General features: G+C 40.3%; 1 protein-coding gene across 2 annotated transcripts in view; it reads right to left on the reverse strand.

The window, feature by feature from the left end:
- The window catches only part of LOC122553501 (nuclear export mediator factor NEMF-like), a 132,769-nt gene that overhangs the window by 83,341 nt on the left and 25,895 nt on the right, over window positions 1–23,533 (reverse strand). For both annotated transcript variants that reach the window (XM_043697353.1, XM_043697355.1), the window contains 3 exons: window positions 22,219–22,286; window positions 650–739; window positions 308–381 (listed from right to left, as the gene is read on the reverse strand). In XM_043697353.1, the coding sequence (XP_043553288.1) occupies window positions 308–381; window positions 650–739; window positions 22,219–22,286 (232 nt within the window). The remainder of the gene's footprint in view (window positions 1–307; window positions 382–649; window positions 740–22,218; window positions 22,287–23,533) is intronic.

A 23,533-nucleotide genomic window follows, 5' to 3' on the forward strand; every position in this document is an offset into this window, starting at 1 on the left:
ATGTTCTGTGAGCTTGCACTCTGCCTCAAAATCACTGAGCTTTTCCAAAACATTAAGCCCATTTCCATTCAGAATCTGTTCACTACCATAATATTATTTTAACCAAGAAGTATTTTCCCACATATTTTAAAATCAACTACATATTTTTACATTACTTTTCCTAGCTATATCCAAAATTAGCAATGAGCAAAGCAGACACTAGACCACAATGGTATCTGAGACAGAGATATCCAATTACAGAATGGAAAATAACTTGCAGAAAAGAGGGCAATTTAGTAACACCAAGGAAATGATTCCACATGACTACCTGTCCTTTAAAGTTAGCCGTCATCTCCATAAAATCCTCAGCCGAGTGTAGAGCAGCCAAAAGTTTCACTCCATCTAGAAATAAAAAATTAAACCTAATATGATCAAAGAAGAATTTAACGTGAAAAATGAAGCAGAAAGAGAAAATATGTGCAATTTCAAAAAAAATGAATTTTTGCTTTTATTAATCAAGTGATTACAATTTTTACTATAATGTGTAATTAATTTTAAAAAGTCATGAATTTAAATGCTAAAATACACTTTATAAAAATAGTTTGAATAGCACTACAAAAACAAGCAAAATTCAAAAAATGGAGATATTGCATTGCTCCTACAAACTTACCTTTAGACAAATCAAAATCTTCGCCTACTTTTGTGTTACTCGAGAATCCAAATTTCATCAGGCAATGTTCAATGAGTGTTGCTCCACAAGCTTTAAAAAAAAGTATTTTGATAGATTGAAAAATATTTTGATCTGGAATGTGAAATTTTCTATGTCGAATTTCTAAAATTGTTGGCCACTTTAAATATACTTAATTGCAGGTTCAATGCTGAATAGTACATTAATCACATGTTACACAGAGTTAAAAATGGCATTCTAGAATTATTACATACAGGTGTATCAGTCCAAATATTCTGGAAAGCTAAATAAAACAAAGAACTGTGGATGCTGGAAATCTGAAACAAAAACAAAAAGCGCTGGCAAAGCTCAGTGGCTCCAGCAGCACGCATGGGAAGAAAGCAGAGTTAATAATTTAAGTCCAGTGACTCTTCATCAGAACTGAATTACAACATGTTAATTCTGCTTTCTCCTCACAGATGCTGCCAATTTCACCAGCAATTTCTGTTTTTGTTTCTCTGGAAAACTGATGCTTTCTTGCACTGTTTAGATGTATCTGGGAAGCCAGCATTCTGCCCTGGTATCTAACATGACATAATTATAGTTTATAAAAAGGTAAAGTTCTTGGGATACAGTGCAAAGCATCTCTCTCTCTGAGCCAGAAACTCTGGGTTTGAGTCCCAGTTCAGGTTTTGATGGTCATGAAAGGCACACGGTAGACAAGGGGAAAGAGGTGCTTTAAATAAAGTCCAATGCAGCAAGTTAAGCTTGCTTAAGGTGGAGGAGGGATTCCTTCCCGAGCAGTCACTGTTAAGGACTGATGACAATCGGGAGACTTTGAAGAAACAAACAAATAACAGCAAGAACATTTTAATTGTATAGCAAATAGTATACAAGTATGACATGGCAGCACAACTATGTAGAATGCCCAACCTGTGACATGTGGTAAGCTGTGGACAGTTCACATGATCTAGACAAGCACATGTCACTAACTACAGATTTTGGTGCTTCATCAACAGCTGGAATCTCGATGGTGCATCCATCAGGCACAGAACTATGTAAAGTAGTGCATCCAGAAAGATGGTCACTCAATTGGGTAGGGGTGTGCAGGGAATGGGTGACCACAAAGTACTCCAAAAGAAGCTGGGCAGAAAGAAGAGTGCACAGCCAGAGGTCATGATCCACGCTGGCGTCCATGAAATTGATAGGACTGGCTATGTGGTCCTGCAGTCAGAATTTAGGCAGCTGGATACAAAATTAGTAAGCCGTACCCCAAATTATTACCCCAGCAACCATGCAAGTGAGTAAAGATAAACAAAGGATAAAACAGATCATTGTATATGTAGCTGGAAAGTTAGTACAAGAGGGAGGGCTTTGGATTCTTGGGGCATTGGAAACAATCATACCTGTACAGGCCAGACAAGTTGCACCTGAACCTAGCCTGGGACTCAACTCTGGCAGCGTGCTTTGCTTACGCTGTTGGGGGGAATTTAAACTAACTTGGCAGGGCTGTGGGAATCAGAAAATATATAAGCGAGTAATACCATGGCGCACAAAAAAGGATAACAAAATTAAATCTGGTCAGCATGGAAGAATGGGACTGAAGGGTCTGTTGCTGTGCTGTACATCTCTATGACTCTATAACTCTAAATATATATGAATTCACAGAGTATAGTCAATAAGAGAGATAAGTTTCAAGTGCAGAATTATAATACTTAAACAGGGACATGACTCAAGTAATGATAGGTCTGGGTTTACATATTCCCCACTGGCCTTTGATAAATTATATAAAGCTAATTTTGTGCAGTCACTAGATAAGACAGGACCTTAGGCACTTGGAGGATCTTGGGCTTGGGGGCTTGGACTTCCTAGATTTTGGATAATATAAATTAAGTTCCTTACTCTCTTATATCGCTGATTGGACTTGCCAGGACCAATGGTCAATCTGGTTGGACATCAAGGCCTCCCAGACAAAATTCCCCCTCGTCAATTTGTTGCTCATGGACGGGATGGGAACTGTTGTGGACCACTGAAAAAATCAGATTGCCCTTGGCAAGGTTAAAGCATGGACAATGATGCAATAAGGTGAGGACAACCTACAAGGAACTCCCCCTTTCACTCCCATAGTAGAGCGTTGAGATTCCAGCTGGGATTGATGGACTCTGGCTTTGGGCTCTGGGAATCTAGGGGAGTCTCCTGTTTGGGACATTTGTTTGACCGGGGGGAAGGGGAGGGGGTCATGATGTCTTTCGAGCAGCTGAGTCAGAGGTATGGGCTATGTAGGAGGAACCTCTTTCATATCCTTCGGATTGGAGACTTTGTACAGAGGGGAAGTACATTGATGGTTGGTCCCTGTGGGTCAGGTATAAAGGGGAGTGTGCTTCGGTCTATGGGTGCTCTCTCAGTCAGCACCCTCTGTCATTTGTTGGGAGGTGGTGTTCCGAGAAACATTGGGTGGTTATGTGGAATCTGGATTTGGGGGGTTGGGGTGGGGGGTCTCGTCAGAGGTGTGGGAGAATGTTTGGGAGAACATAAGGAGGATTTTTGATTTGTAGTGGCCCACAGGCTGGGCGATTGAGGGTAACCCAGAGGTCATTTGGCACCGGAGCAGCTTGCAAAGTTTGGTTCAGGAGCATCCCCAATGTGCCCCAAATGTAAAACAGATGTTAGCACTCTTGCTCATTGCTTATGGTCATGCCACAAGCTTCGTAGGTATTGGGGGGCCATTGAGCGTGTTTTGCAAGTGGTCTTGGGAACTGAGGTTGGGGTGGATCCGGTGTTCCTCCTTTTGGGCTTGCCTGGTCTCCCTTCTTTGGGAGGAAACTGTTTAGTGTTCTTTCATTCTGTGTGAGGAAGGGCATTCTGGTGAGCTAGGTGTCGGAGAATCCCCCAGGATTCTCAGGGTGGCGTAGATTAGTTGTGGAGCACATCCCCTGGACCACCTTGCAATTGTGTGCACCAGAAAATGGAACTCTTTTATAGAGCATGGCAGCCCTTTCTGAACTACATAGCTGCAGACTTGTCAGCTAAGCTGGTCAGGGCCTTGTGTAGTCATGAGGGCTAAGTCTGACAGCCTGGGGACCACTGGGAGGAAGAATCCTGAACAAATATGGGTATACCTACTGATGCTCCTGGTGGTGGGGAGCTTTAGTGGGATTGCACTGAGTGCGGTAACTTAACTGAACGTAATTTAATTTACTTTGGTTTAACTTGGTTTAATTTAGTTTTCTTTTAGTTATTTGTTGTACTTTGTAGGTTTTTTCTTCTTTCCTCAATGGTTTGTGGAGTAGAGTAGTAAAAGGTTGTTATGATGTTTTGTTATGATTTTGTAGCTTTGTAAAAAATTTAAAATCATTTTTCTTCATAAAAATATTTACAAAAATAAATTCCCCACTCTATATGGTGTGTAGAAAAGATAGGAAAAGAAAAAGGAGGCATGATTTATTTTTGATTCAGGAGAGTATTGTAGTGTCGCAGAAAGAGGATTTCTCAGAGTATTCACAGACAGAGTTGATTTTGCAGGAACAAAGGGGCAAGAAGGGCGCAATCATAATGCACAGCATAGTCAACAGACCACCAATTAGTGGGAAGGGTGCAGAGGAAGATATTTGCAAGAATATTATAGAAAGGTGGAAATAACATACAGTAACTGCAATGATGAGCTTTACTTACCCAAATACAGACTGAGGTAGTGGTAGTGTAAAGAGCACAGAGGGACAAACATTCCTAAATTGTTGTCATGAGAATTTTCTACAGTAGTACTTGTTTACAATAAATAAAGAATACAATAAAGAAGGCACGCTAGACCAAACTCTTGGGAACAAGGTGGGCCAGATACAGCAGGTGTCAGTGGGAGCAGCACTTCAGGCATAGAAATCACAGCATCATACAGTGCAGGATGACAGTGGGATAGGTCAATCCAAATTAAAATAATTCACTGGAAGACAGCTGACTTTAAATGGGGTTGGAACAATGGGTTGGATGCACTGGAACCAAGGGGGAAATACCTTTAGCTAACAAATGAATTACCTTCAAAGAGATGGTTCAGGCATGGTTGAAACAAAGGTGGGACAAACAACCAGAGCTCCCTGCTTGAAAAGGGGGTAGAAATTAAGATCGAAAGAAAAAAAAAGTGTGCTAATGACAGGTGCCAGGTACAAAATACAATAAGAACCAATCTGAATACAGAAGGTTCAAAAGGGAAGTGAAAATGTAAATAAAAATAGGAAAGATAGATTCAAAAAGACTGTCAGCAAGCAAAGTGAAATCTCAAAGTCATCTGCAGGCACATATGCAGGAAAAAGGAGTACAGTATGATTTGAGATGAAAAAGAGTATTTACACATGGCTGAGGTGTTAAATTAATACAATGCGTCATTCTTATAAGGAAAGTGATACTACCCAAGTCAGTGTGACAGAGAAGGACATTCAGTCATTAGGACAGTTTAAAATTGATAAGATGAAGTTAACATATTGAATATGCTGTTTGTACTTAAATTTGGTAAAGCACAAAAGCTACACAAGATGCATCCATTCATATTGAAGAAAATGAAAGCAAAAATTGAAGATGGCTGCAATTTTTCAGTATTCCTGGAGTACTGCTGGAGAACTGCAAATGTCACACCTGCATTCAGAGAAATATTACATGATAAGCCTAGCAATTATAGACTAATCAGTTTAACTTTAGAGGCGGGGAAATTTCTTGAAACAATTATTCAGGGTAGAATTAATAGTAACATGAAAAAAGGTGGGTTAATTAGGAAAAGTCAGTATAAATTTCTTGAGCAGAAACTGTATTTAACTAACTTGGAGTTTTGAGAGACATAACAGAGAGCGCCAATGAGGGCAATGCTGTTGATGTGGTGTCTATGGACTCCGAACAGGTGTTCAATAATAGTGCCACATAACAGACTAAGAAAAGTTATAGCTCATGAAATTAAAAGGGGCAACAGCAACTGGGATTTTAAAAAAAAAACTGGTTGAGGGATAGGAAACAAAGCACAACAACCAATTGATATTTTGAACTGGAGAAACATTCATAGTAGAGTTTCCCAGGGGATAGTTTTCGGATGCTTGCTTTTCCTAATATATGTTAACCATCTAGATCTCGATATTGTGGGGATATTTTTCATAAATGATATGAAACCTGGAACCACTAAATTGTGAGGAGGAGGAGGACTGTGTAAACGTGAAGTGATACTGACAAGTTGCTGCAGTTGGCAGATAGGTGGCAGAGAGATTCAGCAAAAAACAAAAGTATTCACTCCTGAAGGGTGTGCAGGAACAGAGAAACCTTGATGTATACGTTCATAAATCACTAAAGGTGGCATGGCAGTTCAAACGTTTTACATCAATGGATCTAGGGGTGAGAAATTGCAGTTATGAAGATAGATTGTCAAAGAGAAGACGAGGATATCTGACAGAAACATTGAACGCTGGAACAGGTTATTCAGCCCATCAAGCCTGCTCCCTGATTCAACATGATCATGGCTGTTACCCGATTCAAGTCTCACCCTCCTGCCTGCTCCCCATACCTCTTGATGATTTAATTTGCAGAAATCTACTGTCTTCTTAAACCTATTCAATGACTTGGCCTCCAAAATCTGGTAGACTCTTCACCCTCTAACTAAATTCCTCATCTCAGTCCTAAATGGTCTACCTCATATCCAAAGACTTTGATCTCTTGTACTAGACATTCCCGCACAGCTTTATAAGCATTTTATAAATATCATGATATTCCCAGGACTTCACTGAATTCAGGCATAGCCAATTCAATCTCACCTCCATGATAATCTTACCATCCCAAGAATTAGTCTGCTCAACCTTCACTGCAGCCCTCTTTTGGCAAGTATATCCATTCTTAGTTAAGAGGACCAAAATTGCATACAGTACTCCAGTCGGAGCCTTATTTCAGCTCTGTACAACTGCAGTAAGGTATCCTTGCTCCTCCATTCAATCACTTTTGCAATGGAGGCCAACAAACCATTTGCCTTCCCAACTGCTTGATGCACTTAAAGTTTGATTTCAGTGACTGGTGTACAAAGCCACCCAGTTTCTATTGTAATCGATAATTCTCAGTCTATCACTGTTATATAACAATCTGCCATTTCATTTTCCTATCAAATTGGATAACTTCACACTTACCCACGTTATACCAGCATCTGACATGTATTTGTCCATTTTGCTCAGCTTATCCAAGTTGCATTTAAGCTTTATTACATCCTCTTCACCACTCACAATCCCACCTAGCTTTGTGGGTAACAAACTTGGAAATATTGCATTTGATTCACAAATCAAGATTGTTGATATGAATACAAATAGCTGTAGCCCAAGCACTGAATCCTGTGGTACCCCATTAGTTTTCGACTTCTATTCTGGAAAAGACCCATTTCTTCCGACTGTTTCTTGTCTGATAGCCAATTCTTAATCCTTGCAAGTATATTACCCCAAACCCATGTTCATTAATTTAATCTGGTTGTATGTTTGCTCTCTGAGCGTGTTCTCAGACATTTCGTCACCATGCTAGGTAACATCATCATTGAGCCTCCAACAAAGTACTGTGTGCTGTCCCGCTTTCTATTTAATGTGTCTAAAGGTGTGGTGGGCGATATCACTTCTGGTTCGGTTTCTGAGACATCAGTAAATGAGGTCCAAATCTATATGTTTGTTAATGGAATTCCAGTTTGAATGCCAGGTCTCTAGGAATTCCCATGCGTGTCTTTCTTTAGTCGGTCCCACAACTGATGTATTGTCCCAATAGAATTAGTGTCTCTCTTCGCCTGTGTGTGTGGATACCAGTGGAAGCTGGTCATGTCTTTAGTGGCTAATTGGTGCTCATGTATCCTGGTGGCTAGTTTCCGGCTCGTCTGTCCAAACTAATGTTTGTTGTAGTCCTTGCAGGGTATGTTGTATATGGCGTTTGTTTTGCTGGTTGTTGGTACAGGGTCCTTTAAATTAATCAGGAGCTGGTTCAGTGTGGTGGTAGGTTTGTGGGCTACCATGGTGCCTAGAGGTCGGAGTAGTCTGGTCATCATCTCTGAGATGTCTTATATATGGCAGTGTGGCGAGAGTCTCTGGGCATGTTGTGTCTTCCTGTTTAGGTCTGTTGTGCAGGAATCAAAAGGGCTGCGCTAATTGGATACCTGTTGTTCCTAAATCCGTATAAGTGTTTTTCTTCGGCTTCTCATAGTTCCTGGGTGCTGCAGTGTGTTGTGGATCCTAAATAACGTCCTGATGCAGGTCCATTTGCGCATGTTGGGATGATTGCTCCTGCTGTTGAGTATCTGGTCAGTGTGTGTGGCTTTCCTGTAGATGCTGGCCTGCAGCTCTCCATTGGCTTTTCATTCTACTATGACGTCTAGGAAGGGGAGTCTGCTGTTATTCTCTTCCACTTGGGTGAACTTTACATCAGTAAGGATGTTGTTTATGCATATGCGGGTTTCTTCTAATTTGTTGTGTTTCTTGATGACAAAGATGTCATCCACAGAGCAGACCCAAAGCTTGGGCTGAATCGAAGGAAGACAGTAGCACTAACACTAAGCAGAAAGAAAGAAGAGAACACCCTCAACATATTTGTATCATCAGCCGTCACAGGTGAGGTGCCAGAAGACTGGAGGTTGGCTAATGTGGTGCCACTGTTAAAGGAAGGTGGTAAGGAAAAGTCAGGGAACTATAGACCAGAGACCCTGACGTTGGTGGTGGGCAAGTTCTTGGAGGGAATCCTGAGGTACATGATGTACATGTATTTGGAAAGGCAAAGACTGATTAGGGATAGTCAACATGGTTTTGTGCGTGGGAAATCGTATCTCACAAACTTGATTGAGCTTTTTGAAGAAGTAACAAAGAGGATTAATGAGGGCAGAGCGGTAGATGTGATCGAGATAAAAACAATGACTGCAGATGCTGGAAACCAGATTCTGGATTAGTGGTGCTGGAAGAGCACAGCAGTTCAGGCAGCATCCATGGAGCTTCGAAATCGACGTTTCGGGCAAAAGCCCTTCATCGATATAGACTTCAATAAGACTTTGACAAGGTCCCCCATGAGAGACTGGTTAGCAAAGTTACATTTCATGGAATACAGGGAGAACTAGCCATTTGGATACAGAACTGGCTCAAAGGCAAAAGACACAGGGTGGCGGTGGAGAGTTGTTTTTCAGACTGCAGGCCTGTGACCAATAGAGTGCCACAAGCATCGGTGCTGGGTCCACTACTTTTCATCATTTATATAAATGATTTGGATGTAAGCATAACAGGTATAGTTAGTAAGTTTGCAGATGACACCAAAATTACAGGTGGACTGCGAAGAAGGTTACCTGACTACAATGGGATCTTGATCAGATGAGCCAATGGACTGAGGAATGGCAGATGGAGTTTAATTTAGATAAAATGCGAAGTGCTGCATTTTGGGACAGCAAATTTTAGCAGGACGGAAACACTTAATGGTAAGGTCCTAGGGAATGTTGCCAGACAAAGGCACCTTGGAGTGCAGATTCATAGCTCCTTGAAAGTAGAGTCGCAGGTAGATAGGATAGTGAAGGCATTTGGTATGCTTTCCTTTATTGGTCAGAGTATTGAATACAGGAGTTGGGAGGTCATGTTGTGGCTGTACAGGACATTGGTTAGGCCACTTTTGGAATATTACGTGCAATTCTGATCTCCTTCCTATCAGAAGGATGCTGTGAAACTTGGAAAGGTTCAGAAATGATTTACAAGGATGTTGCCAGGGTTGAAGGATTTGAGATCCAGGAAGAGGTTGAATAGGCTGGGGCTGTTTTCCCTGGAGCTGTGGGGTGAACTTATAGAGGTTTATAAAATCATGAGGGGCATGGATAGGATAAATAGACAAAGTCTGTTCCCTGGGATTGGGGAGTCCAGACCTAGAGGGCATAGGTTTAGGGTGAGAGGGAAAAGATATAAGAGAACCAAGGGGAACTTTTTCCACGCAGAGGGTTATATGTGTATGGAATGAGCTGCCAGAGCAAGTGGTGGAGGCTCAAACAATTGCAACATTTAAAAGGCATCTGGACGTGAATATGCATAGGGATGGTTTGGAGAGATATAGGCTGGATACTAGCACTAGATTGGGTTGGGATATCTGGTCGGCATGGACAAGTTGGACTGAAGGATCTGTTTCCGTGCTGTACGTCTCTATGACTCTACGACACTGGAAAGGAAAACTCTGAAGGTCTCAGAAAAGACAGAAATATCGTAATCCTACTGGCAGACAAAGGGCGCACGACTGTCATCCTGACTAGAGCACAATATGTTGAAAAACCAAACACACTATTCGCAGGTACCAATACCTACCAACAGGTGGCGATGGACCTGACTCCACAGCTATAAAACTGTATTACAATAATCCCTGAAAAAAACTACACAATACAGGTGAAATTAACAAGGCAGACCTCCAAAAGAATGAAATCTTAAGGATCCAACACCCTGTTTCGACAGATTACTGAAGGTACACAAACAAGGGACCCACCTCAGACCCATAGTCTCACTTCCCGGTATACCAACATACAGATTAGCAAAAGGAACTGCAATGTAAACTGAAAAACCTAGCAGAAGACTCAACCCACTCCATCCACTCCATCCAGAAATTCCTTAACAAAGACACCACGGTAGAGGACACGGCCATGGTTTCCTTCGACGTGAGAGCCCTATTTACATTAATAAAAATTACCTTAGTTAATGAAACATTGGCCTCATTGCTCGATGGATAAAGGACACAAACACCTCTCAGCACCAACTCCATCAGCAAGGACAGCATCCTTAAAATAGTAGACTTGTGTCTCACTACCCACTTCACCTTCAACGACAAGATCTACAAACAAATCAATGGGATGCCTATGGAATCACCAATATCAGGACTCTTAGCAGAAGCAGTTATGCAGAAGTTAGAATGAACAGCCCTTCCTGCGATCCAGCCAAAGCTTTGGATCCAATATGTCGATGACATCTTAGTCATCATGAAACACAACAAATTAGAAGAAATCCACAAACGCACAAACAACATCCTTACTTATAAAGTTCACCAAAGGGGAAAAGAACAACAACAGACTCCCCTTGCCGGATCTCACAGTAGAGTGAAAAGCCAAATGGAGAGCTGCAGATCAGCGTTTACAGGAAAGCCACACACACTGACCAGATATTCAACTATAGAAGCAATCATCCCGACACGCACAAATGAAGCTGCATAAGGACATTATTTAAATGATCCATAACACACTGCAGCACCCAGGTATTATGAGAAGCTGAAGAAAAACACCTATAAAACGTATTCAGAAACAACGGGCACCCAATAAGCACAGTCCACCAATTCCTGCACAACAGACCTAAACAGGAAGTCAGAGACTCTAGCCACCCTGCCATACGTCAAAGACATCTTGGAGACGACGACCAGACTACTCTGGCCCCTTGGCATAATTGTAGCCCACAAACCTTACATCACACTGAACCTGTTCCTGATTAAAGGACCACGTACCAACAACCAGCAGAACGAACGCCATATACAAAATACCATGCAAGGACTGCAACAAACATTACATTGGACAAACGGGCAGGAAACTAGCCACCAAACGACATGACCAACTTTCATTGGTATCCATACACACAGAACAAGAGGGACACCAGTTCGACTGGGACAATACATCCATCCTCAGACAAGCTAAACAAACACACACACTGAACTCCTAAAGGCCTGGCATTCAAACTGGAACTCTATTACATCAAATCGGACCCCATTTGCCAACCTCTCAGAAACAGAACTGGAAGAGTTATCACTCACCATAGAGCAAGGCACATAAATAGTAAGTGGGGCAGAACACCAGTGTTTCATTGGAGACTCACTGATGATGTTACCTAGCATGGTAACGAAATGTCTGAGAACAAATCTACCAGCTCAGCGAGCAAACGTACAACCCGAGCTACAAATCCTCTCCAAAATCGCATTAAATTAATCGCTTAAATTGGATTTTATTAAAGGCTTTCAGAAAATCCAAATACACTGCATTCATTGATTTTTCCTTTTCAGTTCTATTAGTTTCATCCTCAAAAACCTTAATAGGTTTGTCAAACATAATTTTCCTCCAGAAATCCATGCTTTGTCTAATCCCTTTAATATATTCAAAGTGCCCTGTTATCACACTTTAAAAAAGATTCTAGAATTTTCCCTACTATGTATGTTAAGATAATCAGAGCCTGTAATTCCCTATTTTTCCCTCCGTCTTTTTGACGACCAGCATATCCACTATTTCCAGTACTCTGTGATGCAGGTTCTAAAGTTCTGGAGGTTTATCAGTTTTAAGTACTATTAATTTCTCTAGCACCACCTTTGTATTGATTCTATTTGCCTTTAAATCCTCCTTATCATGAGACCATTATTTCTTTCAGAAAGACAGAACTAAAATAGTTGTTTAATTGTTTTATCATTTTTTTTGCTCCATGTTATCAATTATACTGTTCCAGACTATACGGGACCTGCACTTGTCTTTTTTTAAAAACATACTTATACAATCTATCACAGTTCACGTTTATGTTCCTTAACAATTTACATGTTTTGTGTCTTACATTGTTTGGTTCTTCTTTACTGAATTCTAATTTGCACCCAATCCCAGGCTAACTAAATTTTTCAGCAATTTTATATGACTCTGCTTTGGACTGAATACAATCCTTAATTTCTTTTGTTAACCATATTTTTCCTGTTGTGTTTTTGCATAAGCAAGCAATATATAACTGTCGCAATGTATGCATTTGTCCTTTAAATGTTAGCCACTGATTGTCATGACTTTCAATGAAGTTACCCAATCAACCATAACCAACTCACCCTCATACCTTTGTAGTTTCCTATGATTGGATTTAGGAGTTTTGAATTGGGCAACTTCACTTTCTGACTCAATGAAGATTCAAATGTTTTGGTCCCTCTTCCGTAAGGAACCCTTCACAACAGGATTAATTAATTAATTAATGCCTTCTCATTGCACAATGCCAAATCTAGGATAGTCTATTACTAATTGATTCATTGAAGTACTGTTCTTAAAAAGATATTGCACACAATCCAGGAATTCATCTGCCACAATATTATTGCTAATTTAGTTTGCCCAGCCACATGCCGATTAAAATCATCCATGATTATTAACAGTTACCTTAGTTGGAGGCTTCTCTAAGTTTCCACTTAATGTTGAGCTCTATGTTACCTCTATTGTTTGAAGACCAATAGATAATTCCCAATGTTTTTCATTCCTTGCTGCTTTTTAGTTCCACCAAAACCATTTCTAAATCTAGGTTTCTGTGTCAACATCCTTCTCGTTGCACTGATTTCATCCTTTAGTAACAATGCTACCCACCTCCTTTACCTTTTGGCCTGATCTTCCAAAAGACTGAATAGTCTTGAATATTCAGCTCCTAACCTTGGTCACCAGGCAGCCATGTCTTGGTATTCACAATTACATCAAACCCATGTACAACTATTTGCACTGTTAGTCTGTCCACTTTATTGCTAATGCTGTACATATTCAGATACAATGCCTTTACATTTGTCTTTTACACATCTTTGCATGAGGAGGGAAGGATAGAATAGAATAGGATAGAAGGATAGAAATAGAATTTCCATAAAAGAATTGAGAATGTGAAAGTATAAGATAAAAAAATCATTTGCAAAAGAAGCAAATGTGATGCTGAAAATCTTTTTTTCACAGAGTAATTAGTCTGCAAGTATGGCAGAGATAGGTTGAAATGAGGCATTAAATAGGGTGTTAGATGATTGTATGAATACAAAATGTGGAAGACTATGGCAAAATGGCAGGAGAATGTCACCAAGTCATAATATTCATCAGTGCACCAGTGTTGTCCAAATGGCTTCCTTCTGCACCATAACAATTCTGCATTCAAAATATAGTCAAATTAGTTCATTATTGACCTGTAAATCCTTCCAATACATTTATAGTTGATAATGGAAGTGGGAAAATCTCCTCATCAGTTATGTTTAATGTAGAGTAGTGCCCCCAACCTACAGCTTTTGGTGACAGGCTGGTGTCCTGCTCTAGGAAAATACACTTTAGGAAACAGACCCAGATGCTTTATTTGCCTCATAAGCCACTAGGTATAGAGTCATATAGATGTAAAGCACAGAAACAGATCCTTTGGTCCAACTCATCCATTCCAATCAGATATCCTAAATTAATCGAATCTCATTTACCTGCACTTGGCCCATATCCCTCTAAATCCTTCTTATTCATATACTCATCCAGATACCTTTACATGTTGTAATTGTACCAGCCTCCACCACTTCCTCTGGCAGCTCATTCCAAACATTCCACCACTCTCTGCATGAAAACTTTGCCCCAAGGTTTTCTCTTTCACCTTAAACCTATGCTCTCTAGTTTTGGACTTCCCTACCCTGGGGAAAAAACCTCGGTTATTCACTCTGTCCATGCTCCTCATGATTTTATAAACTGCCATAAGATCACCCCTCAGCTTCCAACACTCCAGGGAAAATAGCCTCTCACTTTTGCTCAAACCCTTCAATACTGGCAACATCCTTGTAAAACAACATCTTTCCTATATCTGGGAGACCAAAATTGAATGCAGTATTCCAAAAGTGGCCTAACCAATGATTTGTACAGCCACAAACAATCTGACATATTTTAGATATATTTTTAAGCTATTTTACATTAATGTGGCCCATGAGAAGTAATCAACTTGCTATGAACCTTTGAAACAAAAACTTAACTTCCTCATAACAAATTCTTATAACATGGGAAGCTATCTTCTCAAAATACAGAATGAATTTGAAGAATAAATAGGAGAAAACTTAGGTGACCAATACACACCAGCAGCGAAAATTGGGCTAAATGGTTATTTCTGTTATGTGTATTTTATGTAACTCAACTTAGTTTACTTACTGGCCTCGAATGAAACACGATATCAATCATATGAGAGAAAATAAAAAGAAAGCACCTAAATTAGCCCCCAAATTATTAAAGCTCAACTGCTTATTGTAGTTTCTGATTATAACACAGCTTCTCAGCTCAATTGTTCAGCATAAACCATTGAGAGTCATCAGTCACTTGTACTATCTATATGGCAACATATCTGTACCTAAAGCTCACTTGGCCAACCATTCAGCACTCTTCTTTCATGCAGTATGAATGTTGTTTCCCTTTACACTGGCATTTCTTGCAAATTGTCCTGATGAGTTCAACATTAAAAACTTCAACAAATTTGTTTTTTAAATTCACTCATAAGATGTGGACGTCACTTGGGGGCCAGCATTTATTGCACATTCTTAGTTGCCTTTGAGAAGCTGGCGGTCAACTTCTTTCTTGAACCACTGCAATCAATGTACAGTACATTGACCCACAATGCCCACGAGAGAATTTTGACCTAACAATAATAAAAGGAACAGTGATATATTTCCAAGGTGGCAGTGACTGGCTTGGAGGGGAACATGCATGTGGTGGTATTCCCATGTATCTACTACACTTGTCCTTCTCAAAGGAAGTGGTTGCAGGTTTGGAAGATGCTGTCAAAGGATCTTTGGTGAATTTCTGATGCGCAGCTTGTGGACAGTAGCAGCAGTTGTACTGAGTGTCAGTGGTGGAGAGAGAATATGTTTGTGGATATGGTGCCAAACAAGCAGGCTGCTTTGTCCTGAGGAGTATGCTTCTTGACTGTTGTTGGATCTGCAAATCAAGCAGGTGGACAATATTCCATCACATTCATGACTTGTGCCTTGTAAACAGATGATGCATAGGCTTTGGGGAGTGAGGAGGAGAGTTACTCTCTGCATTATTCCTCAGCTCTTACCTGCTCTTGTAGCTACTACATTTATATGGTGAGTCCAATTGACCAAGTATTAATTTGTTAAAGGGAAATAATTTTTGAATAATCTAAATGAGGTACCCAGAGGGTTTGATTTAAGGACCACTAATTGTTATTTATAATTGACCGAATTGTTTGGGCAGTACAATTTAGAACTTTATGGATTGTATAAAACTTGATAATGTCATAAATATGACAGAGTAACAGACTTCAAGAGAATGTCGAAATAGGCAGACACAATTTAGTGTAGTGAAATGTGTGACTGTCTTTATTCTGATACCCACCTTGGCAAGGAAGGAATGAGAGGAAATGCGGAGATATTTTCAGCAGCTAACATCTCCATTTACAGGTCAAGCACGCCTTTGGACCACCACCTGCCCCTCCACCAACTGATCCAACGGATTCAATCAGTTCCTCAGTCATGAGCACGCAAAGTGAAGAAGCTAACAATGGTGAAGAGGAGGTCAGTGGCCTTCCTCTGGACATTAAACCACGTGAGCTTTACCTTGTCTTTCGATCAGTTAAGGGATGTGAAGGTTCACTGATCAAGCTAAAATCAAAGCAGCAAGTTGGCTTTGTTACATTTGACAGCAGAGCGAGAACAGAAGCAGCAAAGAGTGCTGCATTCACCTAGCCTGCTGCTGTAGCTGCAGCACTTCACGCTCAGATGCACTGGTATCCTCCATCTGAAGCATCTCCACAAGGATGGAAGTCTCGTCAGTTTTGTTAAGTATTTAACTGCCCTTATCAAAGAATTCCGATTTCTCCGTGGCATGATGCAGAAGGACAGACTGGATTTTGTTTTCTGGTTGGACTTTACTGAAGGAGATTTTGGATAACTGGCTCGTTTCTACTCGACTTGGAGGGAGTGGAGTGGTCACTAAGAACTTTACTGGTGAACACATTTTTCCACGTGGGAGGATCCTGCAGCTCCTGTCTATTGCATGGACTAGTAATATTTGTTGTTATAATCACTGTATGTTGTGTATCAATAACTTGCTTAAATATGGGCTGACAATCTTCTGAAAGCTGGTAGTGCCAATGGTTATCATGAAATGATAAAGGAGGGAATGAGAATATGTACAAGGTATGAACAGGTAGGGAAAGAGTTAAGTTTAGGGTTCTGAGACAAAGGCTCAGCCAGCATGACTTTGACCAGATAAGAACTTGCAGTAAACAACGAGGTGCTGGAGGTAAGGGTAGTGGTTTAACAAGGTGAAGAACATCTATTGTGTAATGCCAGATGCCTAATTCTTTACTGTTGATGCTTGCTGATTGTAACGGTCACCCAATCCATATAAATGTTGCCTTATTTTCATGCCACTTCCTGTAAGTGACTATACAATTCCTGAAGAATCTGCTGTTTGAGAGAAGACTGAGAACTCATATCCTTGTGTACATGGGTGATCGCTTTCTCTCCATCGCTTGGAAAAAAGGTGAAGAAGGTAGAGCCATACTGTGTCTGAGTGTTTGTTTCGACTGATAAGGAAACGGGACAAGAGTATGAGTCAAACTAGAGAGTTGCCCCTTGATTTTTCCTTTGAAAGTTCATTCACAGGATGAGGGCATCACTGGCTAGGCCAGCATTTATTGCCCATCTCTAATTACCCAGAGGGTAGATAAAAGTAAATCACATTGCTGTGGAATCACATGTCGGCCAGACCAGGTAAAGATGGCAGTTTCCTTCCCGAAAGGACTTTAGTGAAACTAATGGGTTTTTCCAATAATCAACAATGGATTTGGATTCATTGTCATTACCAGACACTTATTTTCCAGCTTATAAGGCTATAAAGGTCACCCTTCAGCTTCCTACACTCCAAGGAAAAAAGTCCCAGCCTCTCCTTATAACTCAAGCCCCACAGTCTCGGTAACATTCTTGTAAATTTTTATTTGCACCTTTCCACTATAATAGCATCCATCCTAGAACACAGCAACCAGAATTGTAAGCAGAATTCCAAAAGTGTCATGTATACTCATACCATGATGTCCCAACTCCTGTACTCAATGATCTGACCAATGAAGGCAAGCATGTCAAATGCCTTCTTCACCAGCCTGTCTGTCTACCGGTGACACCACATTCAAAGAACTATGTATCTGCACCCCCTAAGTTCCCCTGATTGACAACACTCCCCAGGGCCCTACCATTAATTGTATAAAGTCTTGCCCTGGTTGTCTTACTAAAATGCAACACCTCAAATTTATCTGCGCTTAGCTCCATCTGCCATTCCTCAGCCACTGGCCAGGCAGATGAAGATGCCATTGAACTCTTAGATAACCTTCTTCATTGTCCATTATACTACCAATTAGGGGGAAAAAAAAAGATCTTACCATATGCTGTTTGCCCTCCTCAAAAAAGCCCAGTATTCATCTACTGGTGATGTCAGGCTCACCACTCTATAGATCCGTGGTTTTTCCTCGCAGCCTTTCTTAAATACAGTCGGTTCTGCTATAACGCGTTTCTTCAACGTGAAATAACTTTAACGCAATTGAAGAATTTAGACTGTTATTTGGAGAATGTGAAATTTTCGTACCTGTATTGGCTATAACACAATACCAGCCACATTAGTTTAAATGGCGCAGCTATTGCACGATTTTCTTATAACACGAGAACAGATCTATCGCATTATATCAGAACCGACCATAATGGCAAATCATTAGGCAACCTCCAGATTTCCGGCAACTCAGACGGGGCTGTCAATGATACAAATATCTCAGCCAGGGGCTCCATAATTTCTTCTCTAGCTTCTCAATGTCCTGGGATACACTTAGAGTCATAAGAAATGTACAGCATGGCAACAGACCCTTTGATCCCACTCGTCCAAGCCGCCCAGATATCCCATCCCAATCTAGTCCCACCTGCCAGCATATGGCCTATATCCCCCCAAACCCTTCCTAATCATTTGCCTTTTAAATATTGCAATTATACTAGCTGCCACCACTTCCTCTGGCAGCCCATTCCACACACGCACCACCCTCTGCATGAACAAGTTGCCCCTTAGGTCTCTTTTATGTATTTCCCCTTCTCACCCTTAACCTATGCCCTCTACTTCTGGATTCCCCCATCCCAGTGAAGAGGCTTTGTCTACTTACCTTATCCATGCCCCTCATAATTTTATAAACCTCTATAAAGGTCACCCCTCAGCCTCCGATTCTCCAGGGAAAATCTGTCCCTATGGGTCAAATCCTCCAACCCTGACAACATCCTTGTCAATCTTTTCTGAACCCTTTCAAGTTTCACAACATCCTTCCGATAGGAAGGAGACCAAAAGTGTACGCAATATTCCAAAGGTGGCCTAACCAATGTCCTGTATAGCTGCAAACCTCCCAACTCCTGTACTCAATACTCTGACCAATAAAGGAAAGCATACCGAACACCTTCTTCACTGTCCTATCTACCTGTGACTCCACTTTCAAGGAGCTATGAACCTGCACTCCAAGGTCTCTTTGGACAACAACACTCCCGAGGACCTTACGATTAAGTGTATAAGTACTGCCCTGATTTGCCTTTCCAAAATTTATCTAAATTAAACTCCATCTGCCACTCGTCAACCCATTTGCTCATCTGATCCAGATCCTGTTGTAATCTGAGGTAACCTTCTTCGCTGTCCACTACATCTCCAATTTTGGTGTCATCTGCAAACTTACTACCTATACCTCCTATGTTCATATCCAAATCATTTATAAAAATGACAAAAAGTAGTGGACCCAGCACCAAGCCTTGTCGCACTCCACTGGTCACAGGCCTCCAGTCTGAAAAAATCCCTCCATCACCACCCTCTGTCTTCTACCTTTGAGCCAGTTCTGTATCCAAATGGTGAGTTCTCCCTGTATTCATGAAACGTAACCTTGCTAACCAGTCTCCCATGGGGAGCCTTGTCGAATGCCTTACTGAAGTCCATATAGGTCACGTCCACCATTCTGCCCTCAGCAATCCTCTTTGTTACTTCTTCAAAAAACTCAAATCAAGACACGATTTCTCATGCACAAAGCCATGTTGACTATTCCTAATCAGTCCTTGCCTTTCCAAATACATGTACATCCTGTCCCTCCAAGGACTTGCCCACCACCGACATCTGGCTTGTCCTTACCACCTTTCTTAAATACTGGCACCATGTTAGCTAACCTCCAGTCTTCTGGCAAGTCATCAGTGACTATCAATGATACCAATATCTCAACAAGAGGCCCAGCAATCACTTCCCTAGCTTCCCACAGAGTAATAGGTACACCTGATCAGGTCCTGCATTTCAAGATATCCAGCACTTCCTCCTCTGTAATCTGGACATTTTTCAAGATGTCACCATCTATTTCCCTACATTCTATATCTTCCATGTCCTTTTCCACAGTAAACACTGATGCAAAATACTCGTTTTGTACCTCCCCCATTTCCTGCGGCTCCACACAAAAGCCGCCTTGTTGATCTTTGAGGAATCTTATTTCTTCCTAGTTACCTTTTTGTCCTTAATGTATTTGTAAAAACCTTTTGGATTCTCCTTAACCCTATTTGCCAAAACTATCTCATGTCCCCTTTTTGCCCTCCTGACTTCCCTCTTAAGTATACTCCTACTGACTTTTTACTTTTCTAAGGATTCACTCAATCTATCCTGTCTATACCTGGCATATACTTCCCCCTTTTTCTTAACCAAACCCTCGATTTCTTTAGTCATCTAACTTTCCCTAGAACTACCAGCCTTTCCTTTCACCCAGATGGAATTTACTATCTTTGGACTCTCGTTATTTCATTTCTGAAGGCTTTCCATTTTCCAGCCAACTCTCTACCTGCGAACATCTATCTCCAATCAGCTTGAGGGTTCTTGCCTGATACTGTCAAAATTAGCCTTCCTCCAATTTAGAGCTTCAACTTTGAGGCCTAGTCGATCCTTTTCCATCTAATTGATCAGGTCTTGGGGATTTATCTACCTTTATGCATTTTAAGACCTCCAGCACATCCTCTGCTGAAATGTGTACTCTCTTGAAGACATCATCATCACTATTTATTTACCCAAGTTCCCGAACTCCCATGTCTTTCAAGATGGTAAATACTAAAACAAAATATTAATTTAGGGTCTCACCCATCTATTGTCGTTCCGTACATAGATGGCCTCGATCTTTAAAGGGGTCCTATTCTCTGCCTAATTACTCTTTTGCCCTTAATACACGTGTAGAATCTCTGCTTCCTGTATACTCCTCAATGCTTCCTACTGCCACTCCAACTAATCCATGTGCTCTGAGAGGAGCTGTAGCCTGACACATTTCATTCAGACATAGTCACCAAGGAAACTCAACTGCTCCCTCATCTCCCACATCTGACAGGAGGAACATGTCACTCCACTCACTGCCATCTCTGCCCCTTTAACGACTAGCATACTTGGCGGGGAGGGGAATGATTGGAATGTTACCTTATTGCTGTTCTCAACAAAGCCCCGTATTCATCTTGACCCACTCGCAGATGTAGCCAGCAGCTCATCTCAAAAATAGTCAGAACAAGACACGGCAATGCCTTCCCTCTCTCACTTGGCTTAACTCCACACTAACTTAATTCTCAGTTGTCAACTATGAAGGCCAACACAAAATATTGACATCTGAGCCATTTCCTTATTCCTTGTCATAAATTCTCCTTTTAAGCACTAATGGGACTCGCATTTTCTTCCGTTACAGTTTTCATTTCTTTCCTACTTCTACAAAGTCTTATAATCTATTTTCACTTTAATATTAATTAATGTTATACTTTCTCATAATATTGATTATTTGGTCTTTACTTGCTAATTTATAAAACTGTCCTAGTCCTCAAACTTACCATTAGGAACACAAACAGAATTAGGTCTTTAAGCCCTTGAGCCTGTTCCACCATTCAATGAGATCATGGCTGATCTGTAGCCTAATTCCATATACCTGACTTTGGCCTATATGCCTTAATACTGTTGCTTCACAAAGGGATCTAATTCAGATTTAAAACTGACGATTGATTCAGCATCCACTGCCATTTGTGGAAAAACTTCCAAACATTTTCCACCCTTTGTTTATAGAAGTGCTTCCTAACATCTCTCCTGAACAGTCTGGCCCTGATTCTCAGATCATGCCCCCTACTTCCAGAATCGCAAACCTGCAGAAATAGTTTATCTATTCCGTCTTTTCCTGTTGAAGATTTCTTGGCAATATTATAAAGCTCTTTCCTAATAATATTTTAAGTTCTTTAGTTATCTACATATGGAATACTTCCCTGTGGACTTTTTAATTGAAATATCCATTTTTAAGTCATATGAAATATTTTCTTAAGTGTTTACCATCACTAATCCACAATCATACCTTTTGAGCAAGTACAAAAGCTTTTATATTCATATTTAATTCATTCATACTCCTCTTTCCAGAATGCTCATCTTGAAGAAGTTCTGCTCTTCTCTCGGACAAAAGTTCTTGCTTTTCTCTTTTCCATTCTTTCTTTCAGTCTTTCAACTTACTTAAAATCTGTTACAACAAAACCTTTTTCCAATTCTATTGAGACTGCAACATTAACTCTGATTTGACCTCCACATATGCTGCCTGACCTGCTTCTTTTCCAGCATTTTCTGATTTTTAAAATTCTATTTCCAGCACCTGCAGTACTTTGTTTTATATTGGCAATACTTGAATACTTACTTTTCCTGATTTTATTCCACAACATTGAGAATATTATAATGCAATTAGTATATTGACATCTCAGAGATTTCTTGATTTTGATCATTTATCTACTGTACTTATTTTTTTAAAAAAACTCACTAAGGTGGGGATTGAGTACTTTCTTTATTTGTTCTCCTTTTGGTGTATTAGCCAAGACCTCGGTCAACCTATAGAACAATTAGAAATTTCAACAATTACAAAGAATGGCAACTTTAATTACTTCAATATATAGATGCATTAATCAGAAATTGAAAATTATGTTATGCAGGAATTTTCTACTGCATTAAATCTGGTTAACTCAGTTCCTGAGATCAAAAGAAAGGTCCCCTCTTTCATTTTGTGTTCACTTACCGCCTCAGAAGTGGTCTTATTGAAATAAAATGTAAATGGGATTGATTTCAGAAAGTTTTCCTTGGAGGTTTGTTTTGCTGTGGAATGCGCTTCTTGCTACAGCACAAAGAAATGTACAAAGAAATATATGCCAAGGTTGCCACCAGTCCTCTCAGATTCAAGCTGTCAATAACTTTATCGCACTTCTGGAAAAGTAATCACTACCTTTTCAGGACAGGCAAACAGGATCACTGGAGTGAGGTATCTATTGGCTCATGTTAGATAACAACCAAAAAGAGATGCTAGGCCATTTGTCATTACCACTCCTGTAGTCCTGCAGCATCAGAATACCTTCCTCTGATTCTGGATGAATTTCTGTTCTAAAGGGTTTATCTTTGCTAGCATCATTTCAAGCCTCAGCAGTCAACAAAATACTGAAATACAACTGAATTAAGTTCTATTCGAGATGTGCTTTGACCAACTTTTGACTGGGAACAAGGAAGGAAATTCAATCCAACACCATTTAGCTAATGACAATCTGAAATGCACCTGAAAGAAATGCTGAATATATCATCCATTAATATTTAAATAAGCATGAAAAGGACACTACTGCACTTTTGTCATCTATCACCAAGTCGACAACAATACAAACTACTGAAACAAATAATAAATAAGTGCATGAAAATTTGTTGAGGTGTTCATTCTATAATTTATGAGGGGTACAGCCAGTCATTTTCAACACAAAAGATGAAGAAGTTTAAAATCAATAGAAACAGTATCACAGACTTTAAATTTACAAAAGTGGGACAGATATTTGCTTTACTCATCTGGGGCAGTATTCTTACAAGGTCAAAACTATGGGATTATTTAAAAGAGGCTAACTTTAAATAATTTGGGCCTTCCAACTGTGGTTTTAGATAGATGATAAGGTGCTCGGTCAAACATATGCCCATTGTACACCGGATTGAAAATCTTCTTGTAACTTTGTTTGTTGTGCTCGGTTTCTTTCCAATATTAAACGAGATATTTAGTCAGCGTTTTTTTTAAAAGAAATTCCTGATGCAAATCTCCAGTATCATGTACC

Source organism: Chiloscyllium plagiosum, chromosome 10 (assembly GCF_004010195.1).
Source record: "Chiloscyllium plagiosum isolate BGI_BamShark_2017 chromosome 10, ASM401019v2, whole genome shotgun sequence".
NCBI classification, from domain to species: Eukaryota; Metazoa; Chordata; class Chondrichthyes; order Orectolobiformes; family Hemiscylliidae; genus Chiloscyllium; species Chiloscyllium plagiosum.